Below are 19,712 nucleotides of genomic sequence, written 5' to 3' on the forward strand. Positions count from 1 at the left end.
AAAGTTCCCAACCTGCCAGAAAAAGATGGATTCTGCTTCACAAAATGAGGCAGAAGGGAGGCGAGCAGAAGAAGGAGTATCACACACAGTTTGCCTGAGGATATTTTAGATTCTTTTTTGGACAATGTAAACAAGCCGGAATAGATGAGCTGGCCGATTGGTGATGACTATTTCAGCATATTTATTATATCAGTCACCTTATGTCTCTATTTGCCATTGCCATTTTTTTCTTCAACAAAAACACCTAGAATGAGACCTAAAATAAAATGAAAAGAGCTTTGGTTTGCATTGATTTTAGCAGCCCCTCTGGACAGTGGTAGAGTTTTCCTGGAATGACGACTACATTTCCCATGAGCACCTTGTGTGTTAAAGATCTTGATCTGGCTAGCCCAGGCATTTGTTTTGGAGGCCAGAGAAAGAAAGACGCAACTTAATCAACTTAATTTTTTTAAACTACTTCCCTTTCTTTTAACACAGCTGTTTACAGGATGCATAGGAATCACATGATATATCTATTTGTAGCTGTGTAATGACGATGGCTGTTTTGTAATATAAAGATGGTGAAACAAAGTCAACTTTTTCTTAGTACTGTTAAGGTTATATCTCATCAAATCAAGTAATGTAGCACCTTCCCACAGGGTTGTGTGGAGGTGTGAGTATTGCTTTTGAACAAGTAAATAACACTTTATTTCTCAGACTCCCTCCTTCATTCTCACTATACCGCCGCTCCCTCTCTTCATTGACTCTAGCTAGACTGCGACTGCTCTCAGCTCTTTTTCACTTATCTTTAAAAAAAACAAAACAAGTCTGACTTTACTTTTAATGTCATCAAATAAGAAATGTCCTTCTCTCGTCCTAACTTCACGCTACAGTGCTATATATAAGGTGAACATATTCTCTTTGAATCTGACCTGACGGCCGGCATTTAGAATTTGAACTAGACAGAAATAGCCAATCTTTTCGCTGATAGTCTCGTTTGCTTATGTAGGTCATGTAGAGGAATCATGAGAGTGTTTCATGTTTTAAAAGCGTTGTGTAGTAACTGTAACATAATGCTCTCTCTCCATTTATACATTTGTAGGTGTTTAATTATTACGTTGTTCCAGTTACAAGTGATAAAATGCTGATGTCTACACATTGTGGTACACATATCTTTGCATGCTGTGAAGGAGCTCAGTCAAAAGTTCATGTTGTCTAGATTTATTTCATGTGCATTTATTTTACATTATAAAAAATGATTAGGAATCTGGATGTAATGTTAGAAAACGAATTAAAAAAAAACATCTGCAGGAGACAAAGAACATCTGATTCTTTCCTACAAAAATATGTATCGACACTTAAGTACATTTTTGGTTGATATATTTTTCTCTGTCTTGTTTTGCCCTCAACTCCACAGCCAACCCTGCCAGACCACAAGAATAATATACAGTGAATCTGCAGTGCTGCTGTGTGTCGGTGTGTTATTTCACTCTATTCTTCTCCTGAAGAGGTCGGCAATTTTTTCCTGCTTAAAAAAAAAAAAATAAGGTGTTTTTCCTTCCCCATTGTAACAGCTACAAGATCACAAAAGTGGATGTGCTATTACCTGAAGAAAAGCGGTCACGGCAGAGTAGCAAGGACAAATCTGGAAAAATGCTGCTTGCACCATCTTTGGTGTTTAAAAAAATAATAAGGACGGCTGTTTTAGCATATGTCTATTCACAGTGTGATTTGGGTTTTATGTCACTCTGTCCCAAGCTGCAGGTACAACATAGCCTTGAAATTTCACTTAATTCCATTGCCCTTATTTTTTTGTCTTTTCTTTAATAAAATAGATTTAAATGCTGTGTTGCTTCTATACTTGTCGCACATTACTAAGCTGCATCAGGAGGTGAGGAAGTACAGTAGCTTTTTGGGTAAATATAGTGCAAACAAAGTCAACAATAAATGTATGCTGGATAGGACTCCACAATGAAAGTATAAGCATCGAATGAATTGAAGCTTTCTATCTAGTAACATTGGAGTGCATTCATCACTTAAAAGGCACCATTTGGCCACTAGAAGTGCTGTGGAGCAATGTTTTTATAAGTCTTACAAGTTTGTTCTTATGCACACACATGAGAACACACACAGCAACGTTAGTTTGAACTGGTGGCAGTAATGAGCTAAGAAATGCAGCAAAGGCAGCGAAAAAGACGACTGCTAATATGTAGCATGGATGTAAACAATGCAGCACTTCAAAAATTGTAATAACTGACTTTCAAATGGTCTATAAAGGAAGAAAATGCACTCGTCATGTTTGTTAAATATCAGGAACACACATGATAAATATGGGTATTGGAAACAGCAAACTCCATATTCAACCTTCAATTGGTTGGAATTGCCAGTTGAGGCAGTTTGAGGACGCCATTGTGCAGCTTTTTAGGGGAATCAGCTGGAGGTAAAACTAATGTCCTTATATTGTATCTTTTATGCAGCATTTCATATATCTTATCACAGCATGAATCTGCTACTGTGCTTGATCAGTGGCTTGTTCTTCCTTTGTTCATTTGGAGATGTTATCCGAAAACTAAGTCAAATCTGCACAAATCTCTAGAGGGATTTAAACTCATTCCAACTAATAAAACATTCAAGAAAAACTTGTCGTAATTAAACAGCCAAGTGCAGCGTGGATAATTTGTACAAATACAGGCTCCAAATGTATGAATAATTTTCATGATGCCATTTTGTACTTTTTATGTTCACTTGAGGAATAGGAATGACAAATTTATACAGCAAAAACACCCGAAATTGCTTTTGTCCAAATCACTGCCATGTATAATAAAAAGGAAATTGGACAGTCTCACAAGACTTTCTCCTGTCTTGTCTCTTTCATAGGACAGACAGGACTCTGAGTTAACAGTGAGAGTGACTGCCGTCACATTCACTACACCCTAACAAATAGGATTATAGAGAAAATGCAGTGATATTGCCAAACTGTATTCAAATGACTAAACCTCTAAACTTGTATATCACACTTCCTCCTCTCAGCTGCTGTGAAGACTTGGCTGCATTTACTTGCACAGGAATATGTCAAAAACACTCAGCCTTATTCAAGGTTTACATTCATGAACTGCCACATATAAATATCACAGTTGATATGTTGATAAATACTGCTACAACTAATGATCAAATCATCCAACTCATGATTATTCTATCGAGTCTATAAAATGTGAAAAAAGAAAAAGAAAAATTTAGCTCAGAAGTAAAACTCTTGGAGCATCTTTCCTGTATCACACCTAACAGCACTGTCAGCCAAGAGGATATAAGCCAGCTTTTGTTTCACTGGTTGTTTTGCCAAAAAATAACCATAGGTCACAAAGTGCTAAGAGGTCTGAACCACATCCTCCAGGGTCAGACTGTAAAGGTACTGGCCTTTTGGTCCGACATGGCCTCAAGCTAATGGGCGCCTCAAGCGAAACGTGAAACCGCCATTTGGGTGCCATTGAGGGGACACGGTAATCGGACCACTATTAACACTTGAAGGGTGTCACCCAGAATTGAGAACGAGTAACGAGCTGCAAGCTGTGAAGGTGTGGGAGAGAGATGGTGATAAAGAGAGGGAGCCGACATAAACACGCACACACAAATGGGACAAGTGTTGCTCTTGCTGAATCGTAAGCAGGCTGTCGCATCACTGCTGGCCAAACGTGAGAAGAGGAGAAGGAGCTTTGAAGAAAAAGAGCAATTGCTGTTGCTCCTGGCAGCATGGCTCCATGAGAGGAGTTCACACCAGGGTGCAAACAACCAGGATTCCCTTTGTTAGAGTCTTGAAGCTTGTGGTCATCCGATGAGACCCAACAATACTGTATATGTATTTTGTTCTTTTTGCTGGACTCAGTATATGTAGGCATTCTTGAAAATAAAGAGCAGTTAGCTGAAAGAAACAGATCAAATTAAAGGCAGAGGAAGTGTCTAAAGGAAGAAAACTAACAGGTAAGTATCCCATAAGAAGGATAGTCTGCATACTTTTATGTCAATGTGACAGAAAGACTGCCACCATCCATGTCCGCTCCACTGTCTCTGAGTGACATTGTGAAGGTTGGCAGCTTTGGTGCAGAGCTGGGAAAGAAGGCAAAATAGATAAAGTTTAATGAGATGGAAGAGGAAAAACAAGCGGCCTCCCCAGGCAGCCGAGCGGAGAGCGCCGAGCAATCACTCACACACACGCTCACACACACTCGCACACAAACACCTTGTTTATATAAACAAATTGTAACTTTACCATTCAATTGTGGCTTCCACCTGAGTAATGAGTGCTTTCAAATGCCAAGTGGGTGACAGCATCACTCAGTGACCAAACACTGACAGATGAAAACCTGGCATCTCAATAAAGCCGGTGTTTAATGAATGACTAAACAGCTTAATGCTCTGATTGAACAGTGTGCAATACTCATTTTTTATAGTTTATAATAAGCTATCATGAAAATTACCTTGGGGGCTGATTGTGCAAAATAATACATTCACGTGGTAATTAAGGCTGTTTTCACACTCACACAAATACAAGTACATTTTGTACTTGCCTCATAGTTGAGACTCTAACTGACTTCATGCCATAAGTAAAGCTGGGGAGGCAGAAAAAAGACTTGCCAAAATACACAGAGTTCATCACACCTCTGTTTTAACCCTTTCTCAGTAGATATATCAATGTGCATACCTGTGACCATGGTTACCAAATTATTTTGCATACTACATTGTTCAGAGCACAGATTGAGTAAATATAAATGTGAGAGTAATTTACTTTAAATGGCTTTTCAAACATTCCTTATTTCATCTGGTTGAATTGGGCTATGGTTTTTTCCACTCTTGGTGTTATATTATTTAGGCAGATCTGAACACACAGTAATCATACTCGAAACAAACGCACCTTTTGAAGTGCTGGTCTCTGTCGGGTCCCAAATAAATTATGGAATAGTCCATTTGTAGCTTGATGTGTTTTGCATGCTGGGATGCAGATGAGTGAAACAACAGTAGTTAGTAGCTAAGCAGAGACTGAATTGACCTGGACCACCAAAATAAAGTGCATACAAACTTCTTCCTGTTTACATCTCTTGCTCTTGCCCCAGACACATTTAACCAATGAGTGGAGTGACACTCTCATGATGCGTTTTAGTTCCTTTAAATTCTGTGTGAAAAGAAACCACCTCAACTGATCAGGCCAGACTAGAGTAAATGAGCTCTGCCCTAAAAACAGCTTTTACACCAGGCTAAGGGAATCAAATCAAATAGTTCAAAAAACAGCTGGAGCTTAATTTAACTGCACCAAACAGCTCAGGTGTGAAAGCACCAACGAGGAAATGGGACAGAAAATGAAGGCTACTCTTTGATATACATTCTCTCATCTCTACAATCTACTGTGCATTCTCTCATACACACCTGTTTGTTTCTAAGCCTCATCAAGTTTGGCCTTTCCTCACACTTTCTCTGCAATTGTATCTTTCCATTACCACTATGTTCTTTCCTCGATTTCCCAGGAGCAGTGGTATGACTGTGAAAGTGTGCACACACATGCACCAATACAAAGTGTCAATAGTGACCAGGCAGCATAATTACACTGGGAACAACTGTAGCTGCCTGTGTGTGTGTGTGTGTGTGTGTGTGTGTATGCGAGACTCCCTCTATAACTGTTAGCTTTTCCACAACGTGCGTCTGTTTGAAGGCAATCATTTGGGTGACTTGGAAAAGGTGAGCCATCCTCGATGTAACAGATCCATACAGCCACCATCACACCTCAGTAATAGGACTCATGGGAATCTGACTGCACAGCAACAACAAGCAATGGCTTCACATGGGATAACATGAGAGGAAGTGCAGACCACATGCTGCATCATCATATCTGGAAAACAGTTTGCTCAATCTTAACAGAACAAACGGGACAATCTTTAAGTACACGTGATGAAGGTCAAAGGATGTGGATGTTATACACACAGGGGCCGAACTGCTGAGTGGGCTGTTTCAGGCTAACAGGGTCGTTCGTGCAATTAGGTGGTTGGGATCGATACCAAAGATGGAGTATATATTGTCGGAATTATAGTATTTTCTGGAAAGTGTCATTCAGCAATTCAGCTCAGTTTTATTTCTATAGTGGCAAATCACACCCTAAGTTATCTTAGGGAACTTTTCACAACGAGCAATGTAAAGTAGGGCTGGGTGATACATCGAGTTTTTAAGATATATAGATATATTTTCAAACGTGATACAGGATGAGACGTTATCTTTTATGTCGATATAGTTTATTCACACTCTTTACGGCAAGTTTTAGACATTTGGAGACATCTTTTGTGCGGATTACATTGTTAAATTACTGAGTTGAGTTGCGGCAACTCTCCATCTCTCTCTAGTCTGCTGCACCCAGGGGGTTCAGCTCCACCCCTGCTGAAACAGAGAGGAGAGCAGCAGCTAGCTTTAGCCTCTGCTGCAGTTTGCTGTCATTAATGTTCCTGCTGCTCTCCTCTGCTCTCAGAGAGTCTGTTCTGCTACTACTGTATTCCTCCTCGCTGTTCTGTATAAAAGACACTGAATGGGGGGAAAGTGTTGCTATGTCTATGTGCTACAGGACAGTGTTGTGTTAGCTGTGGTCGAGCCAGGTAGAGAGTGAATGAAGAGAGGGAGCGCTGACAGTAGGAAAGTCGGTGAATCAGGTCAATAAATTGTTATTTTCTGATTGTTTCACAGCAGTTAGGTTCAACAGCACAAATAAACTTCCCCAATTATAAAACTTGCTTATATTATAAATACATTATTATAAATGCTTTGGGGGAAACCCTAATTAATTCACGGAAAAAATACCAATATATATCATATATCGCAATGCAGCTAAAAAATATCAATATATGATATTTGGTCCATATTGCCCAGCCCTAATATAAAATATTCTGTAATAACTTGTTATATTTAGCACCCACACAGAGATCACACAGAAGAGTTGAAGTAGAAGATTTATTTAGACTTCTAATCATCTGTTTATTTGCTTCTGTCATTCTAATGCAGCGTCTAGATAAATAAAATGCTTAGGAGGAAACAATCATTATTTGTTAGGTATCAGAAAACATTTGGAATAAATGATGTAAACACTATCTATCCAGACATCTGTCAACGTTTTCCCCTGATAATTAGTGAGTAAACTGCTTTCAAGATTTTTGGCAGCCGATATCATATTACCACATTACTGACTATGCAAGGACTTTTCCATTGATCTGAGTTTTGAAAATGGATAGTTGGAACTTATTCATCAGTCATCTCAGGGACATAAAGTATTGTTACTGCGTATTTAATCTATGGCGTGATATTCACTCTTAGCTGGAAGGGTGCTTTCAGCAAGCGCAGATGTACACCCTGAGGACACTTCATGTGAAATGGGGCGTATTCTCTAGAAAGAAGCTCTTCCCATTCATACAGTAAATCACCTGCAGTGTGGCATCTTTAATTATACAACTACTTTACATGAAAGCTTCCAAACTGAAAGGTAAATGTGTGTTTATGGATATACGTTTAAAAGAATGTGCAGACTTCACCTCTGTATGTGTTTCTGTGTAACATATAAAAACAGAGGGGTAGAGAGATGGAGAGATGGAGAGGAACTAGAAGACATACAGTTCAGACTGCAGTATGTGGAGAATATATAGAGTAGATAACATCTCTGTCACGTGTCTGCAGTGAAAAAGACTCTCTCTCATGGGAAAAGCATGCATAGCACCATCATGAATCAAGGTCCTTTGCACCGTCTCTTTTTATTTATGTCTTAAAGTGTATGCTATTTCTATTGTATGCTTCTGCTTTGGGGAATTGGCAAAAAATAAGAAATAAAAACAGGGATAGAAAAACACTGAGAGAAAAGTCTCAGTCTATACAACACAGCCTTTTTATTTCAAAGGTAAAAACATTGGAGTGGATACTATGAGTACATTAATCTATTAGTTGATAGGCAGAATACTAACTCAACTAAGTCAACAATTATTGGATGGATTGACATCAACTAACAGACAGTCACATCCTTCTCAAGATGAATTGTAATGCCCTTCCCATGCAATGGCATTTCCTCAGCTGTACTAGGAAACCATTATACCTGCTAAACATCAGCACCTTAACATTGTCACAGTGCATTTAGCTGGGAGCACCACAGAGTACTGCCTAAGTAGAACCTCACAAATTCACTAACATGGTTTATTCTTCAAGCAACAATGTCAATCATTTTCAAGTTCCATTTTCTCAGTTGTGAAGATTTGCAAGTTTTCTTTGTCTTATGTGAAAGTAAAGCTAATATTTTATAGTTGGACAATACAAGCAATGTAATGACATCTCACTGCGCTTTAGGAACTTGTGATGCACATTTTATACTATTTCCTCAATAATTAATCAATATATTAACCCATAATAAAATGACAGATCCAATAGGGTTTTTAATTAAAGCTGCAAGCAGCGATGAACAGGCCCTCGCCCCCCGGCCCCCCCGCCTGTCCTAAAACAGTGACATCCTGTGCAATGCCACGCCTGTCAGGTATAAGGGAGGCGAAATATTTTGTTAACTTTTCATTTCCAAAGTCTTAGGATGCCACTGAATGAATTTGAAGTCAGTAGGATAAAATCTTTGTTTGTTAATGGTGCCAAAATCAAAAATTCTAATGAAAATGGCTGACCTCCTGTTGGAGTTAGGGTATGGGTCCAAGATACTTTTTATGTGTCTTAGCATGATACATATGTGTACAAAGTTTTGTTCATCTATGTCAATCTGGAGAGAGGACTCAGTTTATTTTATTTGCCTAGGGGGTGCAGTAGAGCTATTTTGCTAGGCTCATTTCTGTGAACCATAAAATACCAAAGTTTTCGGGCCCGTTTAGGTTGTCAAAAATGTGTTTGTTTCGTAAGAAGAAGAAGACGAAGAAAAAGGAGAATAGAAAAAATAATTCCTAGAGATTCAAATAGGGCTTTTGCACTGTTTAGTGCTCAGCCCTAATTACTAGTTGCAGTCATGCATTTATTTAGGAGAACTTGAGACTGCATTCAAAAATGGTGCCCATTCATTCCTATGAACGTTGCTCAGTGGTGCATGAGGTCAAAGAAGTCTGCCGGGCTTATAGAGCATGAGCACTACAGTCCTTCTCCAGCAAGTCTTAAAACTCCTATGGCTGAGTAGTTATACTTCCACTTACTTGAATGGGGATAAAATAATAATGCAGCTCTTTTAAATTTTCCAAATATTACTCGGCCAAATCTTTCTGATATTAAAATTAGTCATGTTGCAGTGGTTGTGACTGTTTTACAGCTGTATTTTCCCCCAATTACTGTGAATAGGAAAAAATGCTTTTTGAGCCAATGTGCATCACATGATGGACCCACAAGTCCTAATTACACAGTTTGGCCATGATGTCAAATTGACTTCACAGCCTTCCGCCATTCATGAGGGCATGGTTACAGCACAAAAAATATATACATCTGTCATTGTGAATTTATGTAAGACAACATTTCGAGACTCATTACATTCAAAATATGATCAACAGCACCAGTCCCAAGTCAAGGGAGAGTATACGAGGTCCTAATTATAGATGTCATTATATTCCCCTGGTGTGCATGTAAACTTGCATCAGACTTCTATACTTCCTGAATATCTACTGAACACCAATGATAGTATGATATTTGTATCCAAGACAGAAAAAGGAAAATATTTTGGTTTGTCTCATTGGGTTTTTTTTTTTTTTTTTTCAAAGATGAGTGATCGGCAGAGTATGTAACTACACTAGATACGCTACATACAAACACGCATACACACACACGCACACACACACACAAGGACACTGTATGCATGATTTTTACACTGATGACAGACAAAAGACATAATGAGGAACTAATGATTATAATTAGTATGAGGTTCTGTGTCATTAGGGGTGTAATTGATCTCACAGTCCTAATCAGTCTACACATTGACCTTTACACTGTATGACATACCCTTAACAGAAAACACTATCAAAACACAAATTAAGGCTTTTGTCTGACCCACCCCCTTTTCACCCTCTTCACACTTTCTCCATTCAAGGAGACCTTGAGATTAACGTGAATACTGCCTAAACATTTTAATTTGGCATGTCATCTGACAATAAAGAACGTTTCCTGGAAGGGATCTGTTGATTCCTTTAAGTGATTTGATATGATTATAATTTGAAAGAAGAGGGCAGATGGCTTCTTATTTTACAGGATTATTTGCATTTTCCTTTACTTTTTATGAAAGGAAAGACCTGCGTATGCAAAATGAATCCTTTTTTTAAAGCTAAATCAGTGGGACATGGTTCACTAGTAGCAATTCATTTATTACTGTTAGATGACTGTTCAGGGCTCTGGGTTCAGACTCAGGACCTGATTCACTCCTGCTGGGATCAGACTACGACTATATTTTTGTTTTATACTCCTGGGTGTCATGAAAAGGACAAAATGTGCTGTGTATCCTTTAACCCTTCAGGCAAGAAAACCTGCATGAATCAGCCAGTGGAGGAGGTGGAGATGAGCTGCTGCTCTCCCCACTGTCTGAGTGGCCAGAGGGCTGCTGGACAGCTTCAGATGACTGTGTCAGTGTTTACATACAGGATGTCAGTGAGCGTTCTGTTATCAGTCAACATCAAGGAACACGATGTATGACAAAAAAATACAAAAAAATGACTACTAGATTTTTTTGTCAGGGTGTTGTGGGACTTCCAGATGCCGAACGATTGTTCTATGATTACATCACACTACACTACTCCGTCGTTCTCAATGTTCACAACCCCACCTGTCACTCCAAATTTGTCAGCAATGACAAAATCGTCTCAAAATTGGGCTCAGTTTGTGTAGCCTGACCTCGGCATACAACATGTGTTTTCCAGGCGCATATCTAAGGCTTTTTGCACTGAATACGTGCTGCATTTATTAAACATTCACACCGAGGTATACCTCTCTCCTCACTGCAGATGCATTTAATGGAGTTCGACTCAAATAATAGAGGAAGTTGCTAGCTTTGCAGGGGGAAAAATTCTCCACCTCTGGAGACCAAGTGTAAACATAGCGCAGAGGAGATGTAGAAAAGCCACAAGGAAGGTTGTAGTGGGGAAAAGAAACATAAATGAAACATAGGCTTAACTATTATGATTGAACACAGTATCTGATTATCTAATAATGGATTGTTTGTGTGCATCAAAATGAAGACGGATGCAACTAAACTTCTCTCTTTTTCTCACCATCTGTTGTGTATATTATGAGTGTCTTATTATATCACTTCATCTGGAGTTTATCTCCACCTTATGTATTAATACGTACATGTATGAGTAATATTTTTTAGTTATGGCGTGACAGTTTTCCGTAGGTGGTGGTTGAACTGTGTCCAAAATAAAACTTTTATAATCAAGATAACAGCATTGTTTATGTATTTTCTGAGCTCATAGTAATCCTCCTGTTGGACTGAGCTCTCTTTCACTCACAAAATGCAGCGGAAGCTTCAGTCCCAAGCTCAGTCTGGGAGCTGGCTGTGTGATAAGCTGCTGTCTTCAGGCTCTGAATATACATAGATGACAACCACAGCGCAAATGTGTCATTTGTCAGTTAGGGTTAGGGTTAGTTTATCCAAACCTTGACTCACTGTGTAGCCTCTTAATGATTATAAATTAACTTATTAGCATATTTAGTTCACAGGAGTATAAATGACTTGCACTCCCTGGACACTTAGGTTAATTAGAGCAGACGGTGGGTGGGAGAGTAAGCAGTGCTGAAGTCTCGGGGGAGTGTGCCACTGATATGATAGTGTGAGTGAGCGGCGACCTCAGAACGTGCTGTACCTCATGCCTTTGGTGGAGCGGTTTTGGAAGTTCTGCAATAGCTGCGGTAGGCCCAGCATGGCCTCGAACATCACCGCCAGGGAGCCCAGCGTCTCCACAAACATGGCCGAGTCCAGCAGCAGCAGAGTGACCACGGCGCTCAGCACGGTGAAACCGAAACAGAAGAGCAGGTAGTCCTCGAATGCGCTCCACTTCCAGAAGTAGCGAACGTCCAAGTCTAGTTAAAAGGGGGAGAGAAGAAGAAAAACAGTTGAATTTGCACTCTGAGTTCTCATTAGTATTGTTTTTAGTCAGACTAAGTGAAAAGGAGTGTAGATTGGGAAAAAACAGATACGAGCGTGAAGAGATGATCAAACAAAGAAGCAGAATAAGACTGAGGAAGTGTGTGTGTGTGTGTGTGTGTGTGTGTGTGTGTGAGCGTGGTTACAGTATGTGCACATGGCAACAGAAGAGTGAGAGAATAGTGGCAGGCGGAGATTGAAAGAGGCAAGAGCGATATTGCGGGAAAGGATGGCGGAGGAAAGAGCAGGAATAAGAGAGTTTCATTAGAGGATGCTTAGAAATTCTGCAAAGACAGCACTCTTAAATCAATACTGTGCACATGCATAAGTGGATGGAACAAAGATAAATGAGATACTCCAAAGCTTTTACATTTCTATTACTTTGGAATAACCTGGCCTTTGGTGAGGCTAGGCTATACATTTAGAAAGTTTATTATCCTGAGGTTAAAGCTATCTTTCCACTGACAAAACTCTATATATCATGTGTGTGTGTGTGTGGCTTTTGAAATTCATTGATGAATACAAAGACCACCGCTGTCCAGAGATGTTTATTATCTGCAGCCTTTTTCACATATGAACATCAGACAATATCCAGAAAAGAAGGTACTGACATTTTCCAGAGTTGGACTTTTACACATGTAGCACAGGAAATACTAGGCAGAGGATATGATGTAAGAATCAATCAATCAATTCAAGTTTATTTATATAGCACCTTTCATACAGGTTAGTGTAGTTTAAAGTGCTTTGCTGTTAGTTGATTGACAAGTTGATAATAAGACAGAATAAGTGACAATTAAAAGACAAAAACTGAGACCGATGCACACAAAGAGAAAATAAGAATGATAAAAAATGTTCAGAAAATGTATGTAAAATCAGTAAAAAATGAATAATGAAAAAGATAAAATCTATAAATAAATGAGTAAAATAACAGAGAATAAGAGAAAGGGTTTATTAAAAACTGGGTTAAAATAGATTAAAAATACAAAAGAAAAGCCAAAGTTTAATAAAAAATTAACTAAACTAGGTTAAAAAAAAGATTAAAAAAACAAAAGCAACAGACAAATTAAATAGATAAGAAGATTTAAGAAGTGAGCTTCAATTGTAATTCAGCATTTTAAAGCTTTTAATTAGACATAAGCAGCTTTTATTTTACAAGAAATCACAGGAAGGGCCAGTAGAGCTTTCAGGCCCTGTAAAAACAACACAGCAAGAAGAAAAAAATATACAATATTTCTTCTGTTGGCTTCAGAAGGAGATCACAGTATTGGACGCTGGTTTAGGGGTTGCTAAGAAAAGCTTATGAGAGGAAACATTAGGCCTACTACATCTCCATTCCCGTCAGCATCAAGCATCTCCTCAATGGAGCGTAATGTGAGATGATCAACGATCTCTCATTGCTTATGTATGACCGTGAAGCTGTGGAAAACCAGCTGACATCAGCTAACAGGGATTGATGGCTAAATAAGAGCACATTAGTTAGTGTGGGGACTCAAGTGTGACACTGCATACAGTGAAGCACCTGGCAGTTACCTTTCACACTATGTAGGCTAATGAGAAAGCAGCACGGTGACATGAGAGAAATGATGATGAGAAAATCATTACAAGTGTGGCAGTTTTAAGACTGCAACACTTTTTTTCATTGATTCATCTATTGATTATTTAGTCTGAAGAGCAGTTTAATCAACAAAATGCCACAAAATACTGCATCCTTTATGTTAATGCTCTTTAAAAAGTCAGAAAATGCCTCTATTTCCCAGTTCCTGTGACAATTTTAAACTACTTTTTCTTGTCTTACCAACAACCCAATTACTAATGCAACTGTCTTTTTGATATATATGATAAGTAAGGATGAATATGAACTCTGAATCATGCAAAGCTGCTCTAGAGGAATCCCTACATACAAATGCAGAGCTGGAAATGAGCGTAGTATTTCCACTTTAAGCAACTGATTGTTCAGTACTAATCACTTTTAGTTCAGGATAAGGATTAGAACTGCACTGTGCAACAGGGCTAAAATAATTCATCCATTTATAGTTTTAAAATAGATCAGTGGCAATTTTTGACAGCCATTAAAAAGAAAGCCAGGTATTGAAAAACATTTCATTGCTTAAATGAATACCTTCAAAAGGTATTAATACCTTAATCCCTTCAAACAGAAACAAGCAGTCCTTAAACTACACTGTTAATGCTGGAAACCTGTGATGAGAATTTCTCAAGAATGAATGAATGAAACAAAAACAGTTATAGTTTTCTCCTAACAAGAACAACTGTTAATCACAGCCTTACTGTGTGTCTACTCACAGATAAAATGTTAGGTTATGACTGTGGTCAATGGTAATGGATAAAGGTACTCACAGGTATGGTAATATGACAAAAAATGTTACATATTAGGGTTTTTACCGGACCTTGAGTTTGTAAAACTATTGTTTCCATGTCAAGAATTAACTTTCATATTCAGGTATGATAATTATGATGGTTGTCATGTTTGTATTGGTTCTGAAAAAGATAAAAACGGTTTGGATTATTTTTTTTCTTTTGACGAGATTATCCTGTCAATGAGCTGCCAATGAGTGACGAGGGATGTGTCGCAGTAGTATTCAAGCTCAGCTTTCAGTGTGGTCAAATCCTCTCAGCACTGAAAGAGCAGTGTTTGAAGTGCTTCTCTGTCTGAAATTATGTTAATTCATTTAAATCATCTATCATACTGTACACACACATGGGCACACTAAATATTGAGTAAGCGTCTATTCAAATTCACACACACACACATTCTCATCACACTCCAGTGGGCTGCATTAGCTGGTGCATCCTTCGACAGACAGAGTGAGACATCTTGCAGCGGGTGCATGATGGCATGTTTGTGGCCAGCAGCGAACGTTATTAATGGCTTTATTACCGAGAGCCACAAAAAGACACACATCGCCCGCAGCTTGACACGTGTGCTTCTCAGCCCTCGCACACATAACTACACAACCAATCCTGACTCTAAGGGAGTGATTTATGTCTGTCCTCACTAACGATGACGCTGATGGACGGTGAAGATCTGCAGACGTGCGGCCCGGCTTGTACTTCAGCTCTTATTCACAAGTTCTGCTTGACCTTTATACCACACACACAACTCCAAACCTGAGTCACTGCAGCCACTAGCAGCTGGCAGAGGGAGACAGGAGAGCTAGGAGTGGCTTAGAGCTGCCTTTTATCAGCAACATAAAAAGCCCTTTCATTTCCTTTTGAATGAGGCCAAGGTGGTAAAGTATAAACATGCTGACAGCAGCAACAATGGGAGTAGAAGTATTTCAAAACTACTGTAAACTTTCAGTGAATATAAAGCAATAAAGCTTCCGGCTAAGCTTTTCACATCTTCATCTCTCCGTTCTTAATTCAGCTTCCAACTCTCCTGCTTATCATCAGCAAACACACATATATGCACCAAAAACACAATTCTCTGGTCCTTTTACCAAGCAATCCGATCCATTCTCATATATTCAGAGACACACGCTTCTCCTCCTCTTATCCCTGTCCCACAACCCCAACCCACCACCCCCCTCCTCCTCTCTCATTTCATCTCTCACTTATACCGCCTGGTATGTTTACCTGCATAATCAAATTGCCTGGAAGAGTATAATGAATAGAGAAAGCTATGCATCATTCATAGAGTCATCTCTTTTCTTTTGTCCTCCTCTCTCTGCATGCATCATCCCTATTCCCCCGCCCCCCCCCGCACCCCTACATACACACACTGACTTAATGGCTGCTATCCTGTCACCTCAGCCAGGTGGCCATCCCCTTTCCAAAACCGCTGTCTTGTCTGGCGCGTGTCGAGGCGAGGGCTGTACTTCAAAGATCACGCAGACTCCCGAGCGGCCGGGAGGAGGCGAGGCGCTCTTTCTTCACACGGATTCTTTGTTTACTCCAAAGCCCATTCAACATCAAACAATTCAATTACTAAAAGGAGGTGAGGGCGGCGGCCCCCGAGGGTGTCAATATGTGTGTATGAAGTCGCTTTGGGAAGGTATGTCAATCGATTTGTGTGTGTGTGTGTGTGTGTGTGTGTGTGTGTGTGTGTGTGTGTGTGTGTGTACCTGCTCAGGTGTGAGTCTCAGTAAGCTCTATACCAGGTGCAGCATTGTCTGTTTTAACCCTTACATGCTGTTTGGGTCAAATTTGACCCATTTTGACATGTGACAGCTGTAAAAAAGATCTCAAATGTCTTTTATTCTGAAATTTGATGACTTTTCCTAAAGTGGCCCAAAATGCACACAAATAATATTTTGTATAGGTGCTACACATTTTTGTGTGAACTTGTCCTGTTCCAGGTCAAATCTGACCCGTATCTATTGACATGTGTTTTAGTGAAATGAATAGTTAATAGTTTTAATAAGATAGTAGTTATGAGGATTTCTTTTTATGATGTAGCAGTGAAGACTGATGGCTCTAATGGTTATACAATAAACCCCACACTTCCATAAAGTTCTGCTCATTTTCACTTTACATTAAATACATTTACATCATTATTGCTATGTTATATTTTCATGTCTTAGGTAAAATAGGACATGATATTGTGTGATAGGAGCTGTTTTTACTCCATAAATGAATGATGTAAAAGCTAAAAACTACACTCTCTCTGCTCTCTGAAACATGAATCAAGGTTTAATCACACATTTATTGATCAGTCTGATCTATTGATGCTTTCTAAACACATCTATGGTTCAAATATAGACACTTTTTATGAGGGGATTCTTGGACTGGGTCAAAATTGAGGGTGTAGAATATGAATATGCTTTTAGATTTGAACAACAGTCCCATACATGCCACTAAGAGGAAGAGAGATCTGTCACCAAATCCACCTTCTTCCACCTAAGGAACATTTCCAGACTCCGTCCTTCACTCTCTGACTGAGTTGCTGAGACTCTCATACATGCATTCATCACCTCACATCTGGACTATTGTAATGCCATCTTGTATGGGGTCCCCAATAAAACGCTGGACAGGCTCCAACATGTCCAAAACTCAGCTGCCAGGGTTCACACTCTAACTAAACCCTGGCAGCACATCACTCCCACACTCATACAGCTGCAATGGCTTCAAGTTAAGTTCCGCATCACTTTCAAACTTCTTCTCCTCACTTATAAATCTCTTCATGCCGTTGCACCCCAGTACTTAACTGACCTCCTCCATGTTTACCACCCTCTACGGGACCTGTGCTCCACTGACTTGGGCCTCCTGTTCATCCCCCGCACCAGAAGGCAAACCATTGGGAGCAGGGCCTTCAGTGTGGTAGCTCCTACACTGTGGAACTCGCTCCCTCCAAACATTCAGCAAGCACCAACTCTGGACTCTTTTAAATCACTGTTGAAAAGGCACTTGTTCCTGCAGGCTTTTGCCGGCTAAATGTGTGTTTTGTCTGTGTTTCTTGTTATTGTGAAGTGACCTTGGGTTTCATGAAAGGTGTTATACAAAATAAAGTTATCAGAAGATTACAGGTGAAAGGAGGGATGGAAGGAGCATAGTGTGTGAGTTAGAAGAAGAAAGACAGTGGCCTAGAGGCACTCAAGTAGATATATGGAGGCTAAACTCAAGGCATTTCCCATCAGGCCGAGCAGAGAGAGCAGTATGGAGAGTAAAGAGTCTGAGACAGAGACAAGCATAGAACCTGACAGCTAGAGAGCATTAAGATATGTTGACTCAGCACTGTCAGTACTGTCTCTGAGTTCGCCCAGTGTATTTTAAGATGTGTGAAAGTTGCTGTTTGACATCTCTTACAGGCTGTCCATTCAGTGCTCAGCTCACTGACTGCTCTAATGTGCGGATATGTTCTTATACAACACAAACTTGTCAGAACGTTTTGCTACGGCTATGTAAAACGGGCAAAAAGTCTATTCTACGGTTTGTTCGTACATCTGGCTGACAACATACGGGACTTTTCATCCGTATCCTAATCTGATCTGGTCAAGAGCAGAGTATAAGCTCCGCAGAGGATCGCCAGGACAGACGCACCAGAAACACTCTCTAATACCCTCTTGTCGAGTTTTAACAGGAACACCACAGAAGCTCTGGAATCATTTGGGCAGACAGGAAGCCACTGAACCGTTCTAAACTCTCTCTCTCTCTGACAGACTGAAAAGTAAAAGTGTGTGTGTGTGTGTGTGTGGGGGGGGGGGGGGGGGGGGGGGGGGTGCTTCTCTTCTGTGCTGTGTGAGGCAGCAGAGACTTAACTTCCCTGACAGAACAGGTGAAGACAAGAAAGGGTTCACTGCACTCTGTTCCATGTTTCCTTCATTCTGTTAACTCTTTCAATATAAAAGCTCCTTTAATTTATGTCCATGTGTTAAGTTTGTGTAATACACACCGACACACACTCAATTGCCTTTTCGTTTGGACTTACTCCATTATACTAGTTCATATTAATTTGGGAGTAGTGGAGCTTAATTAGAAAACTGCCTTTCCTAGTAAAACATTTGATTTAATGAATACAGAAATGAACGATGCTGCTGGCTGAGAATTTCCACATATTTCCCCCACAATATCTCAGAAACTTTGCCAAGACTACTAATCAAAAAATCTACAAAACATCCAATTTTAGTCATTAAGTATTCATGAAACTCAGCTATGAGCGAGAGAACTGAATAATCCAACGCAGTGACAAGTCAACACAAACTCTAAAAAAGAAACACTGATGATGAGAATCAATTATCTCCTATACATACAACAGATTTTTTTAAAATATCGCCCACCCCCTCTGCATCATCCGCTCCATTTCACTCCGCCTCCCTCCTGCTAATACTGTTTAGATGCTTCCCTGTGGAGAGGAATATTTAGAGGGGGATGTTGCACAAAGTCAGACCTGAACAAGCAACGGCGCTGTGCAGGAGAGCGGTTTGGCTCAGGTCCAACCATGCGTTACAGGGGTTATTTGTGGTAACGAGGAGTGCTATTTCTACCCGAATTCCCCACCTGCATGGCTGTACACTTCTGAGTCATGTTCACCGGCTGGGGTTCAGTCCACCGCTATTGTATCCCTTCAATCACGCACACAAAAAGGAACACGTCAAGACTTAATTGGCTTCTTCAGCTACCTAAAAAAAAAAAAGAAGCTCAGAGTAAACATCATTAAGCAGAGTCAAACTAACAGAGAAAAGCCTTAACAAGCTAATTATCGGCTTAATTTACCCCCAAAAGTTAACAATGAAATCACTGAGAATGTGCACGACGGAGATAAGAGGTGAAAAAAAAAGTTACATTGCAGTTGTTACAATGTTGCTACAACGTAGTTTACGTCAGTCACTGAGGAAAGCAGGATTAAGATTGTGTATTTATTCAGCATGATCTTTTTTTTTTCTTTGGTGCATTTTGCTGACAAATTCAATTTTTCATCTCATCTTGACAGCTACTACACACACACTCACACACACTCACACACACACACACACACACACACACACACACACACACACACACACACACACACACACACACACACACACAGACACAGGGGAATCAAAATGTCCACTTCAATTATTATTTTTTAATTTCCAGCAGCAGTGTGTGTCTTGTACCACAGGGGAATGGGGCATATTGCAATGGGCTGTACACTGCATTATGTATTTGAGTTTTAATT

The 19,712-nt window shown here is 39.7% G+C and overlaps 1 protein-coding gene across 1 annotated transcript in view; it reads right to left on the reverse strand.

The window, feature by feature from the left end:
- si:dkey-246g23.2 (solute carrier family 66 member 2) overlaps positions 1-19,712 on the reverse strand; it is a 54,757-nt gene that overhangs the window by 10,503 nt on the left and 24,542 nt on the right. Inside the window, exon 3 of the mRNA XM_053320067.1 lies at positions 11,814-12,030. Coding sequence (XP_053176042.1) covers positions 11,814-12,030 — 217 coding nt within the window. The remainder of the gene's footprint in view (positions 1-11,813; positions 12,031-19,712) is intronic.

The sequence above is a fragment of the Scomber japonicus genome, chromosome 5 (genome assembly GCF_027409825.1).
Source record: "Scomber japonicus isolate fScoJap1 chromosome 5, fScoJap1.pri, whole genome shotgun sequence".
In the NCBI taxonomy this organism is placed as follows: Eukaryota; Metazoa; Chordata; class Actinopteri; order Scombriformes; family Scombridae; genus Scomber; species Scomber japonicus.